Raw genomic sequence first — 14,351 nt, forward strand, 5'->3', positions numbered from 1 at the left:
CTGTGAATTAAATGGGCTGACAGGCGTCAGCTTCTTCGGAAATGCCTGTAAATCCAGCTAAAAATTAGCAAACATCAATATGTTTCAGAGCAGCTTTGAGTAGGGATATGTCACGCAGCAGTTTTCCATCAATGTACATACAGGAGCCTTTCATAAGCACCAATTTAGTCCACTGCTGCCAGTGCTCAAATACAAACAAAAAAAACCTTCTTCTCCAGTAGGAAGTCACATTTACTGTCCTGTGCTGCTGAAATCTCACTGGCGTGTTCCTGTTTTCCAGGTAGTTAAAACAGTGTTGCCACAAAGGTAGTGCTCATCTTTCACCAGCCATGAGGCTTCCTCTGCTTTGTGCCTCCGTGATGCTAATGAGTCTGTCCCAGTGCCGAGCTGTCAGCTTCCCTGAAGACGAGGACCCTATTAATGTTGTTGACTACCACTGTAAGTAATCTGCAAATGGTGCTAACCACTGGGGAAAGAGTTTTAATGTTTGGGTTTTTTCCTTTGGGAAGTTAAAAAAAAAAAAAGTCGTCTGTTTCCTTTCAAATTGAAATGTGTTTACTGGCTTTGTATCTTTAATAGAACACTTAATCATTTTCTTAAAAAAGCAATCAGAAATACAGCAATAACTTCAGGAAAAAGAACATTTGCTGACATTAGCCATCTTTTTCTCATTTATATTCAAGACATTACTCAAGGAATTTAGTTTAAACCCTTCTACACCTAGTATATACAGCTAATCAATGCCATATATTGATTCTTTAGCTCTATAATCCTGAGTGATGGTGTAGCCCATTTTTACTTGCAGATTCAAGGCAATATCCAGTATTTAGAGGACGCCCTTCAGGCAATGAATCTCAGCACAGACTGGACTTCCAACTGATGTTGAAAATTCGAGACACACTTTATATTGCTGGCAGGTAATTTTCCTTCACTCAGTTCATTAGATTAAAATTCTTTTCTCTTCTGGTTTTGCATTTACGTGTAAAATTCATTTAGAAAAATCTGCAGAATATGATAAAAATAAGAATTGGGAGAGGACTTCCCAGAGAAATATACCATATCTATGGCCAGTGCATGAAAATTGGATTTGAAGGCTGCAGTTACTGTAGTTATGCTAAACCAATGATCAAATACTCTTTTACCTCTTTTATATTACTGCCCTGATCATTTTAAACTTGGGACTGACACATCAGGGATGTAGGAAGTGAGTATAGCGCATTTGAAATTTACGGTCCGGATTAGTCTTCAGCAGAACGGAAGGACAGAGGTGGATAGCTGGACACTGTAGGTGCTGTCTAAGGACCATACCAATAAAAATTAAAACCACCCCATGTTGCCCATGACCAGTTTTCTCCGATTTGTATTAAACACATAATAAATCCATAAGCATTTCATAGAAGTTTCTGGTCTAACAAAACACTCTAAAAATAGATTTAGCTTATAAAAAAATAAGGCAAATGAATTAATGAATTTACTTGTGTCTTTTTGCAAAAGGGACCAAGTTTACACTGTAAACTTAAATGAAGTTCCAAAATCAGAAGTAACTGCAAGCAAGGTGAGTAGATACAGGTGCTGGCAAGGGAGAGGTATTTTCTTTGGTTTTAATTTTTTTAAGATTTTTTTTGTGGAAAGGAAATCTAATGTTCTTTTCTGGTTTGATTTAACAGAAATTAACATGGAGGTCAAGGCAGCAGGACAGAGAGAACTGTGCTATGAAAGGCAAACATAAAGTAAGCTTAGCACATACATCATAGAAAAACACCACATATATATATATGTGAAGTCTGTGATTATACATCTTACTCTCTTTTCAGGACGAATGCCATAACTTCATTAAAGTCTTTGTTCCAAGGAATGATGAGATGGTGTTTGTCTGTGGAACAAATGCATTTAACCCTATGTGCAGATACTATCGGGTAAGAATATTGAAAATGTCATTAATCTGGGTTTGCTTGCACTAATTATGCTATAGCAAATACATCCAGTGTGATTGGCGAGTGCTTCAAGGTGAAATAAAAACAGACAGAAGCCAATGTGCTGAATTAAGTTTTGTGGAAAGACAATGTTTTACTTCTGTGCCAGTGTACAAAATAGAAATGGCACTATCACCCATTTATTTTTCTTCTCTAGCTGAATACCTTAGAGTATGATGGGGAGGAAATTAGTGGTTTGGCAAGATGCCCATTTGATGCCAGACAAACCAATGTCGCCCTCTTTGCTGGTAAGAACTTTTGCTTGTAATGAGTCTAAATGATTAATGACACCAAAGGAGCCAGAGAGCTTTTAAACCGAGCACAGGAAAGCTAAAGGTGTCATGGTGCCCCTGCTCTTAAATTTTTAAAACGGCCTCCAAAGGATTAGAAGCTGACCTGTTAATAAATAGGTTACAGCACTTTGGGGAAGAGTAGCAGGAAAGAAATGGGGAAAAATACAGGCTAGTCAGAATTCTGTAGATTATTAAAGGCCTCTTAATACCACGTTTTCAACTTCTGTTTTAGATGGAAAATTGTATTCAGCGACAGTAGCAGATTTCCTGGCAAGTGATGCTGTTATTTATCGCAGCATGGGGGATGGATCTGCCCTAAGAACAATCAAGTATGATTCCAAATGGATAAAAGGTAAGTTGGGGGAGTATTTTCCCATACATGTGGCAGATGTCATTTCAGTGGCACAGAGGGTCAGGTAGTTCACAGCCAGCATGCTTTACACGCATGCTACAATGTTAGCATATATGCAGCTTTTGATATAGTATGATTACGACAAAAAAGCAGTTTAATACGAATAAAGCAAAATTTTTGTTAAATACGTCAGTGAATGAATCTGCAGTAACAAAATACATGAACTGAAATGCAATTTCTGTGAGGCCTTTTTACAGGCCATTAGCCAACATTAGAGACTTCAAGTTCATTTAAGCTCCAGCGCACCCATATTTGGACATCCTAAAGTATCTGCAAGACTGGAGCTCATGTTAGCTGGTATGGACCTGTGGAGAAGCCTCCAATTCACACAGCATAGTCAGTGTCATATGCTGATTAAGTAGTTCTTTGAAGTAACCTTCTCCTTACTCTTTCTTACAGAACCACACTTTCTCCATGCCATAGAATATGGGAACTACGTTTATTTCTTCTTCCGAGAAATTGCTGTAGAGCACAATAATTTAGGCAAGGTAGGTATCGTCACAGGGAGTTGTCAGGTAGCCATGAGCCGTAGCAGAATGAGATCATCCCAAAACAGCATCAGTAACAAGCACAGTTTACAATACGAAGCAGGGGCTAGTACAGAGTTCGCACAGTTTTCCCATCATTATAATTTATGGCGGGGGTGGGGAGGAGAGAAATAGAACCGTGCATTCTTCAGCCAGAAAGTTGTTTCTGTTCTCTATGCCTTGCTGTTAGGCGAGCTCGCTACAGGTATCTTTTAGTGTTGCTGTGGCCTTAGTGTTGCTGTTGCCTTAACACTTGTGGCAAGTAATGGAAAGTCTGAGGGTTTTTTCATGCATATTAAAGAAACAAAAGGAAACAACACAAAAGAAGATTTTCAAAGAAGTTTCTCTAATGTCCCTGGATATTGAATAATTCAGTCATGCCAGTACAGAGTATAATACTCATGCCTCACCATGGAAGGATATTCTATAATAAATTATTAAGTCCTTTACACATGGTTAATTAAAGTCTTTAAATCTCACTAACAATATGATTTTGAAGGCAAAAAAGGGTGGGGACAAGCTGCAGAGTTGCATTTGCTTGGTGATAGGTTAAGATGCCTGTGCACTATGAGCTAAACACTGTTTGCTTTCATCCTTTCTGTGCAGATAAATGGCAGCTTCCTGTTAACAAAATTATCTTTGGTGTTTCATTAACAGCCCAGAAACAGGCACTGTCTTCCTTGCATCTCTTAAGCCTTTGTCCCTTTTCCTTTTTGGTTTTTTTTTCCCCTCCCTTCACAGGCTGTGTATTCCCGTGTGGCTCGCATATGTAAAAATGACATGGGAGGGTCCCAAAGAGTCCTGGAGAAACATTGGACATCCTTTCTGAAAGCTCGGCTCAACTGCTCAGTTCCTGGGGATTCATTCTTCTACTTCGATGTTCTGCAGTCTATCACAGACATAATAGAAATCAATGGAGTCCCCACGGTTGTCGGTGTATTCACCACACAGCTTAACAGGTGAGAGATGAGCAACCTTACATCAAAGGTAGTTCTTTGGTTGTCTCTTACACTGAAATTGGTGCCATTGTAGTCTGAGTTCTTGCAACTGTTTTTCTAATTTTGCAGCATCCCTGGTTCAGCAGTGTGTGCTTTCAGCATGGATGACATTGAGAAAGTTTTTAAAGGGAGATTTAAAGAACAAAAGACTCCTGACTCTGTTTGGACAGCTGTACCTGAAGACAAAGTACCAAAGCCAAGGTAAAAGGTTCTTACTCATGGTGCCATAATATCGTCCTTGTAAAGAGCTGCCTTAAATCAGCTGCACTCTTGAGTGTCTTGTCAGGTAAAAACCAAAGCAGAGCTTTACACTTCAGCCATAAGGATGCTCATTAGCAGGCTGCTGTCTCTCATTAACTAAAATATCAAGAGGAAAACAATGTTGCTCTCCTTTCAGACCTGGCTGCTGTGCAAAACACGGCCTAGCAGAAGCTTACAAAACCTCCATTGATTTCCCAGACGAAACACTCTCCTTCATCAAATCTCATCCTTTGATGGATTCAGCTGTTCCCTCAGTCATTGAGGAGCCCTGGTTTACCAAAACACGTGTCAGGTATGACATTGTTCACAAATAACGTGTGTGAAAAGGAAAATGAGAAAGCGCACTGTTAATGATACACCTTTTGGTCTTGATAGATACAGATTGACAGCAATTGCTGTAGACCACGCTGCTGGACCCTACCAGAACTACACAGTCATATTTGTTGGCTCCGAAGCAGGAGTAGTACTTAAAATCTTGGCAAAGACCAGGCCTTTTTCTTTGAATGACAGCGTGTTACTGGAAGAGATTGAAGCATATAATCATGCAAAGTAAGTATTATGAGAACACCTAAGCTCTTCATCTTGTCCTTGGTACCTAGCTAAAACAAATTATGGTAAACGAAAACCAACTCATTATCACCAACATCACCTCTTGTTTGTCATTTCATGGTGTTCCCTGTGTTGAATAACCTGAAAATATTTGGTCACTTGCCATTTTGCATGGGTTGAGTGAACAACCTAATTCCACTCCAGTGACGTCAATGATACAGTCTAATTCTTCCACAAATAGATACACTTCTTCCTGAGTATGACACGTCAGAACTGCCTGCTGCTGTTAAAAAGAAATGATGTGAGCTTATCTTGAGGGTTTCTCAAGAGTGACCAATAATGTATAAACTACATCTAATCACTTTAAACTTGCTTATTCTTGCACAAAGAATTTGGGAATGGAAGCGTTCCAATTAGACTTTACAGTTGTCCAATACAGGACTTCGGTTCTGCTCTGTTGAGATATTTATGCCGACCGAGAGAACAGAGAAAATGGATTTGGATTTCTTTCCTACATAGTTCAGCGAACTTGTCACCTAGCTGTAAATAAGAGCCAGAAGCTGGCATTTGATAACCCATAGGTTTGTTTAGAAATCACTCAGCAAAGACCAGTAAGTTACACTTACATATGTAAAAAGTCTCTTTTCAGTATCTGCATAGACAATAAATAAATAAAATGTGTGCAGTGTAAGCATTGCACAAAGTACTACAGTTACTAAAATAATGGCCTCCCATTATTTTTGCTGACCAGGTGTAATGCTGAGAGCGAGGAGGACAGAAGAGTCATTTCCCTTCAGCTGGATAGAGACCACCATGCTCTGTTCGTGGCATTCTCCAGCTGCGTCATTAGAATTCCTCTGAGTCGGTGTGAGCGTCACGGGTCATGTAAAAAGTACGGCGCCGTTCCTGAACTCCCCCTTAAAGGAAAGGCACCAACATCTCTTAGAAGGAAGTAAAAAATGCATGATTTTTTGGGGTTTTTCTCTTGCAAGGGCATGTATTGCTTCACGGGACCCGTACTGTGGCTGGTTAGACCATGAGGCATGTGGAAGAGTGACACCAGGCATGCTGTAAGTATTCTTTTATGCTGTAAGTATTCTTTTTCAAATTAGCCCAGCATCTCTATATATGCTTTATAGACCACGTGAGCTCGTATCCTATGTCTGTTCCCTTGCACTCAATTCACAAATCTCCATATTTTTTTTTAAGATGTTTTTTTCAGTGTACTGTATATGTAAGAGAACAGAATGCTGAAGTCTGACCTAATTCTGCAATTTCTGGTTGAAGACTTACTTTCAGTGGGAGTTTTGGGGGGAGGGGGGGGGCGGAAATCAAGCAGACCCCTAGGAAGAGCAGTTGGAGGCAGGAAGGCAAGAAATTGCTACCTGCAAACCTGAGCAGCTCAGAGAGGACAGTAGACAGTATGCTGCCCAGGTGTGCTCACGGCCAGGGCACAGTCAATTGCAAATATGAAAGCACAGGGTTCACAGTGGAAAAAGAGTAAGATTTTGCCTCCATGCTGGAGCTTGGGTGATATATATGCATACCAAAGGCATTTTGCACAAATCAAGTCTGTAATATACAGTACATTAGCAGCTGTATCTGAAAAAAGAGGCCTTTGTAGCAGGCCAGTGCAAAGTTTAACTAGTATAATTGGATGGTTGTATCTAAAACCAAGAGCATGCCCAATGCAAAAGACATGATGAAGTTGCTGAAAAAAGGGATTATTTTTGTTTGTTTGTTTTTTCTCTATTTCCTGGCATAAGCAGGTATATAGAGTTTTAAAGCCTGGTTATAACTAACTTGTTCATTTTGTAAAACAATTTTTGGGGCCATACACTAGGTCTTGTATGTGTTTCCATTTGCTGCTTCCAGAAAAAAAAATAAATAAAAAAAATCACCATTTGTTTCCCTACTAATACTGTTAATTGCAGGTTCTCTTTGTTTGTTTCATACAACCACAGCACCGGAGGATATGTACAAGATGTCGAATACGGCAACACAGCCCAGTTTGGGGACTGCCATGGTAAGGCATAGTCATTGCTGCTCGTTAGTAATGTCTCAACAGTAGTCTGTGGCCACACCTCACTATGGATGTTAAATTTATGATGAGCTTTTCAGTAACATGGTGAACACATCAGCTAGTGTTACTGTGGATGTTCACAAAGCTGAGCTTTTTGGTCCTGGGTGGCAGAGTTTTGTCTTTCTTTCACCAGTTTACAACTGTTTGGGGTCTACAGCAAAGTATTGAAGAATTTATTTTTTGTAACCAGTAATATTTTATTTTTTATTTTCCATTACTCAGGTTTGAGATCTTTTGCTTTCTTTTTGTTACTTTTTACTGATTACTTGTTCCTTTAATTCTTTTAGAAATTTTGCCTACTACAGCTACACCAGATTACAAAATATTTGGCGACCCAACATCTGGTTAGTTTTTTTTAATTTTTTTGAATTAATGACCTTTACTTTCCTTCAGTTCAGCATTTTCAGCCCTTTTTTCCTTCCTTTTGCACAGTTGGCAATCCTCCATTTTTGTGCTTTTACTCATGTTCCCACTGATGGTAAAGATAGTCAGACTCTTCTCACTCAGCACTTCACCCTGTGTAGCCGCATGTTAACAGCTCATTATTTATTGAGACATCTTTTATTAAAGAGCCTGATTAACATAGATGACATCTTCACTGCACGAACGTCCACTAAGCTTTTACTCTTTATCCCCAGCCATGCATTTGTGAATGCCCCTATTGGTCATCTCTAGTAGATGAATGGCAGAATTTCATCATCTTCCTCCTTACCTCTCCTTTCCTCTTTTCCTTCTTTCCCAGCAAGCTTTTTGCACAAATACACATTTTCTAAAATGTGTATTTCTGTATTTTTTTAAATGTTTTAAGTAGTTTATGCTAATGGAAAAAATTTAACATCACAAACTATGTAGCTGAATGAGGACTTGTGTAGACAAAGGTGGCTTAGAAAAAAACTTCATGCATTGTTGACGGATGGACTTTTGCATCCTTTTCTCCTTCAGTGATTTTTCTAGTAGTGTTTTCAGCGTCAGCTCCTGCTGTTCAGGGAGACAGGACCCAGTGCTCCTCTGTTGAACTCAAAAGCAGAGCCTGTGTTGACTTCGACAGGAGCAAGACTGAGCCCTTATTTTCCAGTCTTTGCTCCCAGAACTTGGGTCTCTGCTTTCAAACCAAGGGCACATTTCTGACTGACAAATATGAAAATAATCTGTTTGCATGTTAAATTTACAAGAGCGCAACAAGAACAAGAACATTATTTTGTGTTTTGGTTTCTGATATTTGCATTCTGTAACTTGACAAGAAGTAATGTTTGAGACAAATATTTCCCAGATAGACTTACCTATAATGTAAGTTAAGAGACTCACTTAGGACAGCAAAAAAAACCCCAAACTGTGTTACATGGAAATGCTACCTTCCTTGCACGAGTGTTTATCAACTGAATTTTCAAAGTGGTATTTTAGGACACATATACAACCGAACCTTATTTTCAAGTCCTGAGTGAGTGTGTATTTGATGTACATTTCTCAGTCAGATCTCAAGCCATATACATTCATGCCCAAACCTACTGGGATAGTGAACACAAAACACAAAGTAGACGTTGGCTTGTAAACCCAGTTTGATATGTTTCCTCCTCATGTGCATTTTCATGTAGGCTATGGTGGTTCTGTTCAGCAGATGTACTACAGAGGAGCCAGAATCTATGCAACATTGTTCTTTAGGAACCATTACAAAATAGGGGTTAAAAACATTCCTTTCATCCCCACCTGTAGAAATGGCTCATTCAGCAGTTCATGGTATACCATAATCGCACTAATGGAGCTGATCTGGTTTCTCAGGCGTAACCTGTCATGAGTGTGTATCTTTCCAAGTAACTTTTTTTTTTTTTTTAAGATGTTTAAAAGGCAGCCAAGTATGTTGACTCCAGTGAAGAATATAAGTAGAACAAGTTGTGCTTTTCACCTCCACCAGTTGCTTACTTTAACTTTTGCACTGCTTTCATGTTTGACTTCTGGCTTTTTGGCTAGCAGCTGTTGATCTTTTAATGCTTTGGGTTGGGTTTTTTTTTTTTTTGTACTTAAAGTTTTGAACCAACTGATTTTAACCAGCTCTCTGTACTTCTGCAGAGTGTAGGGGGTCACATTTTGCTCTGACTGTAACTCCCATTAAATACTGTCTCCAGCTATAGCTTAGATGTGCCATGAAACAGTGAGGAAAGCCTGACTGTAATACACATTAATAAAAATCTGTTTGCCACCACAGACATGGAGTTCTCCTCAGCTTCCATTACCACAATGGCAAGTATCCCAGTTATATCACCTAAAGTGATTGGTTCCTGGAAACCTAAAGTGACTGGCTCTCGGAAATTTGTAGTTCAAGATGACCCAAATACTTCTGATTATTCTGATCCATTATCAGGTGTCCCAAAGGGTAAGGCCTTACCAGGGAATACATTGCAGCTGAATGGAAACCTGATAGTCTCAACATTGTCTAAGGCTTAAATGTAACAGCCACGATAGTTGGGCTGTATATTACATGCATTTCCTGTGAGTATGCAGACAGTGCAATCATGTTTTTCATACCTACTTATCCAGTGTACAGAGTGCTGCTTAGAGGTTAAAACAGGAAACGCAGATAATAAGCTCAGCCTTTTATTCCTGGGGTGCTCCAAAGCTCCCATTAAAATCAGTGGGCGTTCTGGATGTATTAAAAAAAATTACATTCACAACTTACCTGCATCTCTGGTGGTTGTTTTCAAACCAGTCTAGTTTGGATAAGACTATTAGTCCTCATGAATGGCTGCTTACAAGAGCTTAATGGGTTTTCTTTTTTCATTTGGTTTGTGGGTGGGGTATTTTTGGGGGTGGGGAGAGAACAGAAAACAAAGCACAGCTCCATGACAGATCCATGTGTTAAATGGGGCATATCCCTAACTCTGCCTGCCTGTAGCATGTTTCTGAAGAACATGGGTCAGATCCAAGTAAGGGGGTGCTGAATTTTTATTCTCTGGCTGTGAGCATCAGTTTATAGATTATCTCAGTACATAGAGACACATACACATGTTTTAAGCCAATCACAAAAAGAAACATATTCTGAATGTAATTCATCTTTCTCTAGCCATTCTTTCAGCTAGGTGAACCTTTGATTCAGCTTTTACAGCAACAAAGATTTTAATTCAGTAGGACTATTGCAGTCAACCAACGAATCAAGAAGCTTCTACTCCCATAACCAAAACTTAAGACAAGTCTTCATGAGTACACAGCATAGCTAGGTGACAGACATGTTTGCACAATTCTGTATTTCCTGAAAATCTCACCAGCCAAAAAACATTTGTGTTTTATTACCATTCACCAAAACATATCAGGTTTCCTATCAGCCATTATGGCAGTGCATTTGTCATTTTAATTTGCTCCAGTTATTTTCTGTTTTGCTTTAAGTTTTTGTTATCATTTGCTCTCCGTTCTGAATCACATTTTGTGTCATAACTATTAGTGAACTTTACTCATGTTTTCCTTCTTCTTCTGCACAGTGCCATTAAAACCTATAACCCTGAACATTAACAATGTTCAAAGGCCTTGCCTCTAACAAAAATGAATCTGTTCCTTCCCTCTTGCTCTTTCATTTTAACATCCCTTAGGATAGTTAACAGAATTAATTTCATTAAAAACTAACATTGTCTTAGCTGCAAGATGTCTGTGGTTGCTTATAAAATCTCAAAAAAACCCAAAGGGAGCTTGTTAATACACAAATAAAAAACTAATCCAATATTCAGCTTCTTGGTCTAAGCTCAAAGTTCCTAAATTTTAACATTCTCTAATAACTTAACCTTGCAAGTTGTTTTTTTTTAATGTTACACAAGTATTTATGTTCATTATTGACTAAAAAAAAAGAAAAGATAAATTAGTGCTCTAATAGAATGACATAATCTTGAACTTCAAAAATTGTACACTTATAGAATGCAAGGTGTGCCACTCCAAGGCTAGCAACCTGTGGATGTATTAGTTTACAAGTTTTGCACCGTATTACATTCATGTGGTTATAACAATGCAGTATGTACATTATACAGTTTTACACAACATTTGCATAATCCTGTCTCTCTTTTGATACTGATTGATGAGTTGGGCAGAAAATTGAAAGAGAAATTCATCCATGAGTTATTAATTGCTGTCTGGCCCGGTAGCACCTTCTAACCTCAATTTTCCAGCAGAAATCATTAATGTTAATAACATACAGGCCCTATTTGTGAGCCTTAAAGGAAATTTGGGGACAGGCTAAACCAAACGTAATATGGGGAGAGAAGCTTCGACAAGCATTCCTCATTATCAAAGAAAATGAACAGTCTTCATTTAAACTGATCAATGCTCACACAGTCATTTTTATTCATAAAATTACTGGCATTCACCAGTGCTGCGGATTGCAGGACCCAGCTGAGTTACACTAACACTAGACACAGAGCACTTACAAACACTTAATAGACACTTCTCTGAGGGAGGCTACCTTCTTCTGAAAAGTATCGGTATGAAGTACATGTAGACTTATGATATACTGCATGTCTTTTGCAGGTGTAAGGTGGGAAGTACAATCAGGAGAGTCCAACCAAATGGTACATATGAATGTCCTAATCACTTGTGTCTTTGCTGCTTTTGTCCTGGGAGCCTTTATTGCGGGAGTGGCTGTTTACTGTTACCGGGATATATTTGTACGGAAATCCAGAAAAATACACAAAGATGCAGAATCGGCTCAGTCATGTACTGACTCCAGTGGGAGCTTTGCTAAACTGAATGGGCTGTTTGATAGTCCCGTTAAGGAATATCAGCAAAACATTGATTCACCCAAACTTTACACAAACCTGTTGACTAGCAGAAAGGAGTTGCCACCAAATGGTGATACAAAGTCCATGATGATGGACCACAGGGGCCAGCCTCCGGAATTAGCTGCGCTTCCAACTCCTGAATCTACACCAGTTCTTCAACAGAAGACTCTGCAGGCTATGAAAAGTCAATCGGACAAAGCGCATAGTAACCTCAATGCTTCACGAAAGGAAACCCCACTAAAAAGCCCTCAGTTTTTTCCTTCCAGTCCTCCACCCCACTCTCCTCTAAGTCATGGACATATTCCTAGTGCTATCGTTCTTCCTAATGCTACCCACGATTACAATACATCTTTCTCAAATTCTAATGCGCACAAGGCAGACAAAAAGATGCAACATATTGATCATCCACTTACAAAACCATCCAGCAAAAGAGACCACAGGAGATCTGTTGATTCCAGGAACACCCTGAATGATTTTCTGAAACACTTAAATGAAACTACTAGTAATCCCAAAGCAATTATGGGAGATATTCAAGTGGCCCACCAGACTTTAATGCTGGATCCAATGGGAAATATGTCTGAGATTCCACCTAAGGTTCCCAACAGGGAGGCATCTTTATACTCTCCTCCATCAACTCTTCCGAGAAACAGCCCCACAAAACGAGTGGACGTTCCCACCACTCCTGCAGTACCGATGACCTCTTTAGAAAGGCAGAGAGGTTATCACAAAAATTCTTCACAAAGGCATTCAATATCTGCCCTTCCTAAAAACTTAAACTCGCCAAATGGTGTTTTGTTATCCAGACAGCCTAGTATTAATCGTGGGGGGTACATGCCTCCCACGGCAGGCACAAAGATGGACTACATGCAAGGGGCGCCTGTCAGCGTTCACCTCCAGCCTTCCTTGTCCAGGCAAAGCAGCTACACGAGCAACGGCACCCTTCCTCGTACAGGAATAAAGAGGACACCCTCCTTAAAACCCGATGTGCCACCAAAACCCTCATTCGTTCCTCAGACAACTTCAGTCAGACCACTGAACAAATACAGTTACTAGGACATGTCTGTGCTAAAAATGAGCGTGGCATTGACCTGTACAGGTTGTGAGATGATGTTGTGGTAGACACATAAGACAGAGACTTGCTTGTTATTAAAGAGAACAAAGTGGCCAAAGAAACTGTCTTTACTTCAGCAACATCTGTGTCTTGCCACATGTACCTATAGCAAGACTTTGTGTACTTGCTAAGAGTAAACACAAAAAAAAAAAAAAAAACAACAAACAAAAACAAAGGAAAGTGCTGGTCATTACATTTCTTTTGTTTGGAGCTGAGGAGACATGTAGCACAATGGGGTGGGGGGCTACTTTACTGTTCTAAATAGCTAAAAAAAAAGTTATTGGGAAAAAAATCAGTAAGCAAATACTTGAAAAATGGGTTCCATTTTAGACTGCCATTAAGTGTGGTCCTTCCCATTAAATGTGAACATTTTAATATGTATGCATTCACCTTGCCTCTTGCACAAATGTCAGAAAATGGTAATGTCTCAATGAATATCTGGGTTAATAATCAATTTGCTGGAATTCAGTCTCTGGCCCAACTGTAGCATTAATGTTTTTTTTTTTCTCTCCATGTGTGTGGCATTTTGTTTGTGCCACAGATAAAGCTGTGCGTGTGTGTGGATGTGTGTGTGTGTGTGTGTGTGTGTACTGTACACACTAGGATGTACTTAGATTCCCATTGCATCTTTTATGCTATGGAATTGTTTACATTGAGCATGACTGAACAAACAGATGACTCTGCCTTCTGCAGCCCGTTGGGTTCAGTTTGGAGACAGCTAAGGATGAATGGCGCATCTCTGCCAGCCTTCTGAATGATAACACCTTGATGAAATAGTCACCCAGTGAAAGAGTGCAGATATGTTTAATTCCTCATAACTCTGTTATGCTGCTATTGATTCAGAGCTGTGCATTTCAAATCTAGTGTTTGGGGCTGGAACGGGGGAGTTTTACTGTGGTTCCACAGTGCCTCCATCCAATACCTGGCCACTGTGAACTTGAGCCCCTGTACTTCTCATTCATTGAGGGCAGCTAATAATCAATTCACTTGGCAAAGGCCTGTGTAACTAGAGAAGGTTACGGTTTTGTTGCATTTAATAATGCCCTACACGCTGATAGACTCTTATCAATAAAAAAGAAGAAACATTAATTGGCCTGGCAGAAGCAGTCTGTGAAAACTCTACAGTAGTGCAATCAATTTGTTTTTGTTGTGTAATGTAAGGTTTTTTCCAAAGTCATGCAGGTAATGACAATATTCTGTAAATATTACGTGTGAGTTTACCTGAATCTGTGCATTTTGTGCCTTATTCATGCAAATGATAAAAGTACTAAAAAAATAAATAAATAAATCTGTCAAGTGTTCTCACTATAGCACATATCTCCCGAGTGCCAGTTGTAAAACCTCTCAACAGCACCCAAAAAAAAGAAGAAAGATAAAAAGCAAGAATAATTAA

General features: G+C 39.3%; 1 protein-coding gene across 6 annotated transcripts; it reads left to right on the forward strand.

Moving 5' to 3' along the window:
• The first annotated feature begins 212 nt into the window (after positions 1 to 212).
• Positions 213 to 13,426, forward strand: SEMA6D (semaphorin 6D). 6 transcript variants are annotated; one of them, XM_049812873.1, is made up of 18 exons: positions 213 to 438; positions 806 to 917; positions 1,495 to 1,555; positions 1,668 to 1,730; positions 1,815 to 1,916; positions 2,131 to 2,221; positions 2,499 to 2,618; positions 3,078 to 3,166; positions 3,947 to 4,164; positions 4,273 to 4,404; positions 4,601 to 4,756; positions 4,840 to 5,013; positions 5,765 to 5,905; positions 6,006 to 6,083; positions 6,948 to 7,039; positions 7,384 to 7,440; positions 9,297 to 9,464; positions 11,597 to 13,426. In XM_049812873.1, exons 1-18 carry the CDS (start codon positions 330 to 332, stop codon positions 12,898 to 12,900), a joined length of 3,267 nt encoding a protein of 1,088 aa, XP_049668830.1. In that variant the 5' UTR covers positions 213 to 329; the 3' UTR covers positions 12,901 to 13,426. The 6 variants fall into 6 exon arrangements, with proteins under 6 accessions (XP_049668830.1, XP_049668831.1, XP_049668832.1 ...); XM_049812874.1 differs by having other exon boundaries at positions 6,978 to 7,039; XM_049812875.1 differs by lacking the exon at positions 9,297 to 9,464.
• Positions 13,427 to 14,351: the final 925 nt, after the last annotated feature.

Source organism: Accipiter gentilis, chromosome 10, assembly GCF_929443795.1.
Source record: "Accipiter gentilis chromosome 10, bAccGen1.1, whole genome shotgun sequence".
NCBI lineage: Eukaryota > Metazoa > Chordata > Aves > Accipitriformes > Accipitridae > Astur > Astur gentilis.